General features: G+C 37.8%; 2 protein-coding genes across 3 annotated transcripts; both read right to left on the bottom strand.

Moving 5' to 3' along the window:
- Window positions 1-1,684: 1,684 nt before the first annotated feature.
- LOC137647311 (uncharacterized) lies at window positions 1,685-7,234 on the bottom strand. 2 transcript variants are annotated; one of them, XM_068380709.1, is made up of 4 exons: window positions 6,967-7,234; window positions 4,490-5,361; window positions 3,047-3,550; window positions 1,685-3,010 (listed from the first exon to the last, which is right to left on the bottom strand). In XM_068380709.1, the coding sequence occupies exons 1-4, from the start codon at window positions 6,998-7,000 to the stop codon at window positions 2,273-2,275; spliced, it is 2,148 nt and encodes a 715-aa protein (XP_068236810.1). In that variant the 5' UTR covers window positions 7,001-7,234; the 3' UTR covers window positions 1,685-2,272. The 2 variants fall into 2 exon arrangements, with proteins under 2 accessions (XP_068236810.1, XP_068236809.1); XM_068380708.1 differs by having other exon boundaries at window positions 1,685-3,550.
- A 2,193-nt stretch (window positions 7,235-9,427) lies between these two features.
- On the bottom strand, window positions 9,428-10,444 carry LOC137646729 (microtubule-associated protein 6-like). Its single transcript, XM_068379836.1, has one exon. It carries the CDS (start codon window positions 10,442-10,444, stop codon window positions 9,428-9,430), a length of 1,017 nt encoding a protein of 338 aa, XP_068235937.1.
- Window positions 10,445-10,679: the final 235 nt, after the last annotated feature.

The following is a 10,679-nucleotide window of genomic DNA, read 5'->3' as shown; positions in this document are numbered from 1 at the left end:
GATTAATATCATTAATGTCTTCGAGGAATAATCAAACGAGACATAAAAATGTATGTAGCATTCAGTTGGCAAGACTGGACTTACATGTGTGGTTTTGCTGTTTATATCACTGACACTTCTATTTTTTTATTTGGCGAAAGTTACTTAAGAACCCTCTTTATCATTTTAACCAAGAACGCTTTCTCAAGGAATTTCACAAGTATATTACGAACTTTCCCTTGCTCTGTATATCTTAGGACCTTTTACATATATCTGGTGCTAACCACACACCTGTTACCATTATTATTATCATCTAAGTTCCTACGCCACTTTTTTTTCGGGTCCTATCAGGATAGCTCAGCAAGTGTTCTTCGGAAAAGCCAGATTCAAATTTTATCAGTTTATGACATTTCCTTGTATGCTTTGCCATTATTTCAACCACCTATTGATAAAAAAAAAAAAAAATACGAAAGTGTGAATGGGGAAACATCCTTTAAAACCATGTAAAAACCCCATTTGTTAAAAGCAAAAACTTGAAGATCGGGAAATTAATCTGTATCCCTGTATTTTCGAGGAAACACATGTTATCGAAAAGGGCATATAGAATACAACAGCTCAATTCTCGAGTAATGTTCAAGAATATAGCTCGAACATATTCAGAAAAGACTAAATTTCACGGAAGCGATTGAAAAAGATAAGTGGAAATGAAAACATAATTGATCAGCATCCGGAATCAGATGCATCTCAAAGAATAAACAGCTCTTTAGCCCATTCCCAACTCTGATATATCTTGTGGACAGTTGAACAGACAAGCATTAAAAAGAGTTATTATACCTCTGTTCGAATTTATTGCTAGGCATAAATTTGCTGCTCCTAAATGGATTCTGTACGTACATTACGAGTACATGCAGGATGGGGCACAACTTTTTATAACCCTGATAGTTGGATGCTAAGTGGACTGAGAGGCTTTGTGTTCAACTGATTTTATCATCTGAATGTGGGTTGGAAAGCTATGTCGTTAAATGCTCTTTCAACTTGATGGTATGATGGTAGGTGGAAGGGCGACCTTTTCCAACCCACTCGATACCCAAAACGGAAATTAAAATAAAAGGGGTCAATCATTGTATGATATAAAGTAGTTCCTTAACATCACTGAAATTTGCAACAGGCCTTTCCTATCTCATGTGATTGACTACGGTTTATAGCAAGGTCAGGAAGGCCACATGATATTTTCAAATTGTAAGTTTTCATGAAATCATAACCTGTTCATGTGTATATTGGCTCCAGACTTATTAGGGATGTACGTAATTTTTTTAAGCATTCTCAAAAAAATACTAGATATGTCTTTGTTTACGAGATTATCGTACTGATACCCAAGTAACAAATAAAGTGAAAAGTTGCTAAGTGCGTCGCTAAAAGGTACCTGCAATAAATAATGTATTTCTAACAAGAGTCTGGCTATGGAAACTAAAACCAGATTGACAAAAATAACTATTCATGGAAAGATGCAACGTACCTGATATCTATTTTTTTTAATAATACTGTAGAAATAGTACAAGCAGCTATGAAATAACGAATTGCAAAGAATATCAGTGATATGAGCAGATGTTATTTCAATGTTACAATGACCTATGTACCATAGGTAGACAATAAGACTAGAACAAGTTGGGGAAGATTCATACAAAGATATTATTTCGAATTTTTTTATTGCATTTTGTATACATAAAAATATTGTTTATATATTATAGAAAAATACTCTTTCACTGGCTAAATAAGAAAGACTTATGGCACAAGCATTGCACTAGGAAATGGTCCTATATCTGTTTTATACTGGTAATTTACTGCGGCTGTTTTTGGATTTCTTCAGAATGACGGGAAATGAAAAATATTTCCATGGTCTTAAATCGAGTTGAAAAACAATGAATTTTGATGATGAATCTAAGAATGGAAACAGGCAAAGTTATCTTAAATAACTGTTACTTAACACTTGAATTAAAATATGGCTATTATATATTATATTTCATATAATCTTTTGCACATTTTTTCCTTTGATTAAATGTTTCTGTGCACAAAATGTCGAACTCGTTAAGGATTATTGTGTTTTTCCATCAAAAGGAAATACCCCAAAATCCAGGTAATATCCACCATTACTAAAAAAAAAAAATTATTGCTTAAGAAACAGAAAACTGAATCACAAAATAGAAACCAGATCATTCTTCGCTACAGTAAATTACCAGCATCTAGAATAAAATATTTAGGCAACATAAAGATATGTAAAAAACGGGGTTTCATATTATATAGGTGTCTGGTAGAGGCCACTGGGTGACGATGGTGTCGGGTATGAATAACCATTACTGCCGTTTCCATTACCATTTCCTGCTCCGTTTCCATTACCATTGCCATTTCCTGCTCCGTTTCCATTACCATTGCCATTTCCTGCTCCGTTTCCATTACCATTTCCTGTTCCATTTCCATTACCATTTCCTGCTCCGTTTCCATTACCATTTCCAGCTCCGTTTCCATTTCCATTGCCATTTCCTGCTCCGTTTCCGTTTCCATTGCCATTTCCTGCTCCGTTTCCATTGCCATTTCCATTGGTATAACCATTTCCATTGGTATAACCATTTCCATTTCCATTAACAGCGCCATTTCCATTTCCGTTCCCATTAACAGCACCATTTCCATTTCCGTTTCCATTGCCATTTACTGCCCCATTGCCATTGCCATTGGTGAAACCATTTCCATTACCGTTGGTGTAGGTATACCCATTTCCATTTCCGTTTCCATTACCGTTGGTGTATCCATTGCCATTACCATTTCCATTGCCATTTCCATTACCATTGCCATTTCCATTGCCATTACCATTGCCATTGCCATTTCCATTGCCATTTCCATTGCCAGTGCCATTTCCATTGCCAGTGCCATTGCCATTGCCATTGCCATTTCCATTGCCATTGCCATTGCCATTTCCATTGCCATTACCATTTCCATTGGTGTAGCCATTTCCATTGGTATAGCCATTGCCATTTCCATTTGTAGCTCCATTGCCATTAACAGCCCCATTTCCGTTTGTATATCTATTTCCATTGGTGTATCTGCCGCCATTGCCGTTACCATTGCCATTGGTGTATCCATTTCCATTACCATTGGTGGCTCCATTTCCATTGCCATTGGTATAACCATTGCCATTTCCGTTGGTGTAGGTGTAGCCGTTGCCATTGCCATTGCCGTTACCATTGCCATTGCCGTTACCATTGCCATTGCCATTGCCGTTACCATTGCCATTGCCGTTACCATTGCCATTTCCGTTACCATTGCCATTGCCGTTACCATTGCCATTGCCATTGCCGTTGCCATTGCCATTGCCATTTCCATTACCATTGCCATTGCCAGCACCATTTCCGTTGCCATTGACTTGTCCAATTGCAGCGTTCAGATCAAAGAACTGTGGAGCTGTAGCGCAGTCGAAGTTGTACCACCAGTCACAGACGAAGTACTGTTGGTTGAAGATTGTTCCATTGGGACACAGGAAGGAGTCGAGTCTTCCGTCAAATTGGCAGATATGGAATACCTAAAAAGAAGAGGTAGAAAGTTTATAGATATCTGGTTTTAGTGTAAAGCTCTGCAATGTCGCTCCACTAGAGAGAGATTTAATACAAATAATTACTTTATTAAGAGAAGCAGAAGATATTTGAATGTAGCGATTCGTGACAAGAACAGAAAATGAAGCTTATCGAAGCAGAAATGTATGTTTTTCTACGTTTTTTTTATATTTGTTATTTTCTGCATTACTTAGGTTAACACTTTTACAATAAACAAAGATCGCATAGCATATCACAATGTAAATTTTTTATTTAAAAAGAATTGCCTGATGTTATTGATATGACAATAACAATATAAAGAATAGTTCTGTATATTTTCGTTATTTGATTACCAATTATTCATCTATACAAATAGTATGAAGATTGTAAAATATAGTTTGTAAAGTTTTATGTTACAGCATAATTCTACTGATCTTATTTTCAAATACTTGTTCTTAAGAATAACTACATAAGCAAAGTGAATTCAGGCATCCCCTTTCTTTACTTTATTGCTGTAAGTAATTACCTTCCATGTTCAACAACTAATATAATTGAAAATCAATTTCTTGCAAATGATAATTTTTAACTGGGCTCCAATAGGCATTAGAAGAGTTGGAACACCTAGACATACATGGCTGAGGACTTTGAAGCGCCAAGTAGGAGATGCTGAATGGAGAAGTATTGAATTAAAAGGTCAAGATAGAGAAGACTGGCGAAATCTAACCGAGGCCCTTTGCGTCAATAGTCGTAGGAGGAGATGATGATGATAATTTCCATTACTTTAAGACAATTTACTTGAAGGATATCAATTTCGGACCATGTCTCATGACTGATCCCAACTCGAGAAGTTTGTCATTCCCGCAATAAAGTCAAACTAGACCTTCCAATCAAACATTTGTTTTAAGACCTGGAAAACCTGGAAAACTTACCTGACAACCTGCTTCCGGTGTTATGTCGGCGTAGTATCCTGGAATCAGACCGTCGCAGGTGAAGCCGGTTTCTGGAACGGAGGCGAGGATGGGATAGTCGACTCCGGGCACTCCGCCTCCAGCGATAGCTTCACCAAGGGCGGTAATGGGGTCCACTTGTCCGTTGGGGCCATTTCCATTGTGGCCACCATTTCCATTGATGCCATTGCCATTGACACCGTTACCGTTGATTCCATTGCCATTTCCATTGATGCCATTTCCATTGACACCATTACCGTTGATTCCATTGCCATTGCCATTGACACCATTGCCATTGATTCCATTGCCATTGCCATTGGTGACGCCATTACCATTGCCATTTCCATTGGTGTAACCGTTACCATTGCCATTTCCGTTGGTGTAGCCATTACCGTTGCCATTTCCATTGGTATATCCGTTTCCATTGGTGTAACCATTTCCATTACCATTTCCATTTCCATTACCATTTCCATTTCCATTACCATTTCCATTGATAATGCCATTACCATTTCCATTGCCATTGCCATTTCCATTGACAATGCCATTGCCATTACCATTTCCATTAGTATAACCATTTCCATTGGTATATCCATTTCCATTGCCATTGGTTTGGCCATTTCCATTACCATTTCCATTGGTGTAACCGTTGCCGTTGGTGTAGCCATTGCCGTTACCATTGCCATTGCCGTTGCCATTACCATTGCCATTGCCATTTCCATTGCCAATGCCATTTCCATTTCCATTTCCATTGCCAATGCCATTTCCATTGCCATTTCCATTTATCCCATTACCATTGAACCCATTTGTTGGTGGTAAGTAGGATTGCTGCTGTGCCAAGCAGACGCCGATGAGAGCTGTTCCATGAAATGAATAAATTAATAAATAAATAAATAAATAAATGAATGAATAACATCCTTAGGAAATTTAAGGATTTTAAAGGTAATTTAAAAACTTGAGAAGATAATTAGTAGTGAATAAAAGAAGCGCCTTTAAGAGAATGTGAGAGTTCATGGTATTAAAAATGAATCGGCTCCATCAAAAATTATAATTTTCTTTCAGTAATTATTTTAGATGATTTTCTTTTATATACTAAGTGGCACAACTTGCAGACTCAGTTTTAAGATATATATATTGGAAAGGTTTATAAGTGTAAGAAATAAATGTATGATTATAAAACAATATGAACAAATTTCCTAGATATTTAATTGGCTGAAGTTTATACCGAATATAGTAATGTAACGTGGTCACTCCGGGGTCACCAATGTAACAGCCGAGAGAAGGTTGTGACTCAGTTGCTTTCATCCTGCCTTTGAGTCACAACCATCTCTCGGCTCGTTACAATTCCCATGTGCGAAGAGGAGAATAACGAAAGAAAATGAATATATTCCGGCGATATGAAATTTGAAGTAGATATGAAGTAAATATCTATAAATGATATATCGGTGAATGGTGAGTATAGCGATTTCACGAATAAAATATTCTTAACTCTTTTGTCAAAGAAAAAAGTTGCAGAGAAATCAGATATTTGTAAATGATTAAACACAGGAAGAAAAGTGTGTTTTGGGTGGAATTAGTTATGAACATCAAATCTTGTAAGAATATTCTCTATAAGTTAAGGACCTCTGATTAGTATCTATAATAATTAATTCTTAAAGAAATATAGAAGTTCTTTTACTGGCAAGTTGATTTACAAACTTCACGAAGAGAAAATATGAATATGATTAACTAAAATTGTTGATTTATAAATATCTGAATATTGTACAAACATTTATTTAATTACTATTCGAGAAGAAGTTAGCTTCCCTAAAGGTGAGGTAAGAAATCCTTATTGGAAACGTATATGTATATTTCTTCTCAGGCAAATGTATGATACTTAGACATTCATTATGGTACTCTGTATACTGTTTTATGCAATGGATCCTCCTACTAATACTTAAAATTGTTAGTCAATTAACTTTAATTTTAGTAGTTTGTTGAAAACAATACCTTGTGTTATGAAACGGGTACGCTATACCATCTGTGTATTTCTGTTTACTCCGATGATACATAAATCATTGGTTATGTGTTCATATATTACTGAATATGGTATTATAAGCAACTTTGGTCTACTCTTTTATATACTACGTCTATTCTTTATACCAATTTCTATTATATTTATCATTAACGAATACGGTAAACTACAAAAACAAATAAAAGAAATAACCAAGAAAGTTAAACATTAGTTTTGACTTCTACGATGAATTTTGAAACCAAATATTACTGAATTCTTTGAGATTATTTTCAGGCCATCTGTCCGCTTGGAAGGGCTCAACTTACTGGAATTGTGGTAGACAATAACATTTCCTTAACAACTGTTACTTCATTTTACTGTTCGCAATAAACCAAAGACTTCCTATACAATAATAGGCCAATACATAAAACATGTTAGTTTCGTCAACGAATTTTGAGTATATACTTACCGGCTAAAATAAGTTTCCTGGCTAAGCGAGTCATCGTCGCAGTTCCTTAACTCTATAACTTCAGTTTTCGTAAATAATATCTTCGGTAAAGAAACAACAAAAGCAGAGCTAAAAGATTTCCAATCTAGAATAAACCACTTCACTGGAAAATAAACTATTTTTTTCCTAATACGCTCGGATGGGCGTTCGACGGCCGAGGATTCGCGTTCCAGCGAAGAGAGAAGAAGAAGAGGAGTCGGAAGGAGACTTTGTTGTTGTCGGTTCGAAAGCAAGAGTAGTTGTTGCTGTCGAAGGGGCTCTGGCTCCCTTTTATACGTCTCCGTCTTTTGCAATCGTCGCAGCCACTCGTGGGATGGAGTGGGGGCGGCTGTGGGTGGGCGGGCGGGGAGGAGAGGAGGCCGGAGAAGGAGAAGAAGAAGGGCAGCAGATGCATAGATGATGTGAGAGTATGGGGGGGGGGGGGGGGGTTACAGAAGAGACGAGGGCATTCCCTCAGGGTCATCTGACGACGACCTCTGCTCTAGATCCTCCTACTACCCTCCTTCGATCCCCTCTGGCAGCAGCACCACCACCCCTAGGGGCGGTCTCCCCCCTTCCCATTGGCAATTCCGGCGTAACTCGCTTCGTATCACAGAGTTTCTTTCCCTCTTGGTTTGGGACTTATTACATGTACTCATATTCATCTGTTTCCTTTAATTTTTATGAATTTTTGACATCCATAAAAGTCAAATTAAATAAATCAGTTTCAAGTTGAGGAATAATTGGAAAATTATGTTAAAAACTGTGTTACTTGTTCATCTAAATAACTTTGTTTTAAACTACAGCTGACGCTTATAGGAGATATTAGAGTACTTGAGATGAAAAAGCTGAAATATTATCTTTTACAAAATGTATTACTAAATATCCTGAAGGTTTTTTACCATCACTGTGTTTTGAAATGTTTTTCATGTCTTTTTCTTCGATTTCAAACACATCTCTTTCCTCCTCTCTTCGGTTACATGTTACATAATACAAAAATAAATACGTCATTAGGCTTGGCTTCCCCGTTTCTTTAAAAAATGTTGAGACTTTTTCGTTATATGCTAAGTAGGATAAGTGCAACTCACCCTGAGCTAAACAATGGTTTAAGAAAAACAAATAAAACGTCGGTACGGTTTCAAGTGGACAACCTCTCTCTCTCTCTCTCTCTCTCTCTCTCTCTCTCTCTCTCTCTCTCTCTCTCTCTCTCTCTCTCTCTCTCAACAAAATCCCTATTTTCTAACGTAAATAGACACAGACGATGCAAATAAATAAAAAAATAAAATGGGATGATATTTCAAAGCTCGGATACAGCTAGAAGGATTTTTTTTATTAATATCTGGAATAATGTAATGCTTCATGGATGGTTTTCTGCTGGTTGGAATGTGGAATACCTTACCGAGGCACTTCCATGGAGAGGGTGATTACTTGTTCAAGGCACTTCCATAAAGAGGAGATTACTTGCTCAAAGCACTTCCAGAGAGAGGGAGATTACATGTTCGAGGCACTTCCATGAAGAGGGAGATTACTTGTTCGAGGTACTTCCATGGAGAGGGAGATTACTTGTTCGAGGTACTTCCATGGAGAGGGAGATTACTTGATCGAGGCACCTCCATGGAGAGGGAGATTACTTGTTCGAGGTACTTTCATGGAGAGGGAGATTACTTGATCGAGGCACCTCCATGGAGAGAGAGATTACTTGTTCGAGGAACTTCCACATTTAGGGGTATTTATCTATTCTAGGTACTTCCATAGAGAGTGAGATTACCTTTAATAGGCACTTCCATGGAGTATCTCTCCACGAAAGGGACAGGTAATCCTGCTCGTTTCAAGGCACTTCTATGGAGAGAGAGAGAGAGAGAGAGAGAGAGAGAGAGAGAGAGAGAGAGAGAGAGAGAGAGAGAGAGAGAGAGAGAGAGAAATGGAAAGGGAATACTTTTTTGATGCACGTCCATACAGAACAGGGTAGCTTTTTCGAAGTTCAACCATGGAAGGCACGATTACCTTTACTAGATACTTCAATGGAGAGTGGGATTACCTTTTAAAGACACATCCATGGAAAGCTGGATTACCTTTTGTAATCTTTTTCATGGAGCCCTTCTCCATGGAAGGGTCTCAAAAAGGTAATACCTCTCATCTCAATGCACTTCCATGGGAAGACATTATCTTTTCGAGGCACTTCCATAGAGAAAGGGATTACCTCGTTGAGGCTTTTCCATAAGGAATGAGATAATCTTGTCACCTAACTTACTCAGAGAAGGGATTACTTATTAAAGGCACTTCCATTAGGGAGAGCATTATCTTGCCAGGACCTTACACGGAGAAGATGAATTACCTTGTTTATATGCTTTCATGGAGAGGGGATTACCTCATCAATTAACATCCACGGAGAAGGAATTATCTCATCAAATAACTTCCACAGAGAGGGGATTACCTCATCAAGTTACTTCCTCAGAGAGGGGATTACCTCATCAATTAACATCCACGGAGAGGGAATTATCTCATTAAGTAACTTCCACGGAGAGGGAATTATCTCATTAAGTATATTCCTCAGAGAGAGGATTACCTCATCAATTAACTTCCACGGAGAGGGAATTATCTCATCAAGTAACTTCCACGGAGAGGGAATTATCTCATTAAGTAAATTCCTCAGAGAGAGGATTACCTCATCAATTAACTTCCACGGAGAGGGAATTATCTCATCAAGTAACTTCCACGGAGAGGGAATTATCTCATTAAGTATATTCCTCAGAGAGAGGATTACCTCATCAATTAACTTCCACGGAGAGGGAATTATCTCATCAAGTAACTTCCACGGAGAGGGAATTATCTCATTAAGTATATTCCTCAGAGAGAGGATTACCTCATCAATTAACTTCCACGGAGAGGGATTTATCTCATCAAGTAACTTCCACGGAGAGGGAATTATCTCATTAAGTAAATTCCTCAGAGAGAGGATTACCTCATCAATTAACTTCCACGGAGAGGGATTTATCTCATCAAGTAACTTCCACGGAGAGGGAATTATCTCATTAAGTAAATTCCTCAGAGAGAGGATTACCTCATCAATTAACTTCCACGGAGAGGGATTTATCTCATCAAGTAACTTCCACGGAGAGGGAATTATCTCATTAAGTAAATTCCTCAGAGAGAGGATTACCTCATCAATTAACTTCCACGGAGAGGGATTTATCTCATCAAGTAACTTCCACGGAGAGGGAATTATCTCATTAAGTAAATTCCTCAGAGAGAGGATTACCTCATCAATTAACTTCCACGGAGAGGGATTTATCTCATCAAGTAACTTCCACGGAGAGGGAATTATCTCATTAAGTAAATTCCTCAGAGAGGGGATTACCTCATCAACTAACTTCCTCAGAGAGGGGATTACCTCATCAACTAACTTCCTCAGAGAGGGGATTACCTTGGAGTAACTTTCCCTGTGAGGGGATTGCCTCATTAAGTTATTGCACGGAGAAGGGATTATCTGATCAAGTTAATTGCATGGAGATGGATTACTTCATTAAGTTAATTGCATGGAGAGGGGGTTACCTCATTAAGTTATTGCACGGAGAAAGGATTACCTGATCAACTTAATTGCATGGAGACGGATTACTTCATTAAGTTAATTGCATGGAGAGGGAATTATCTCAATAAGCGTATTGCACGGAGAGTGGTTTACCTCATTAAGTTTA

Source organism: Palaemon carinicauda, chromosome 9 (genome assembly GCF_036898095.1).
Source record: "Palaemon carinicauda isolate YSFRI2023 chromosome 9, ASM3689809v2, whole genome shotgun sequence".
In the NCBI taxonomy this organism is placed as follows: Eukaryota; Metazoa; Arthropoda; class Malacostraca; order Decapoda; family Palaemonidae; genus Palaemon; species Palaemon carinicauda.
The sequence above is the reverse complement of the archived record's forward strand: the minus strand, read 5'-3'. Positions and strand labels throughout refer to the sequence as shown.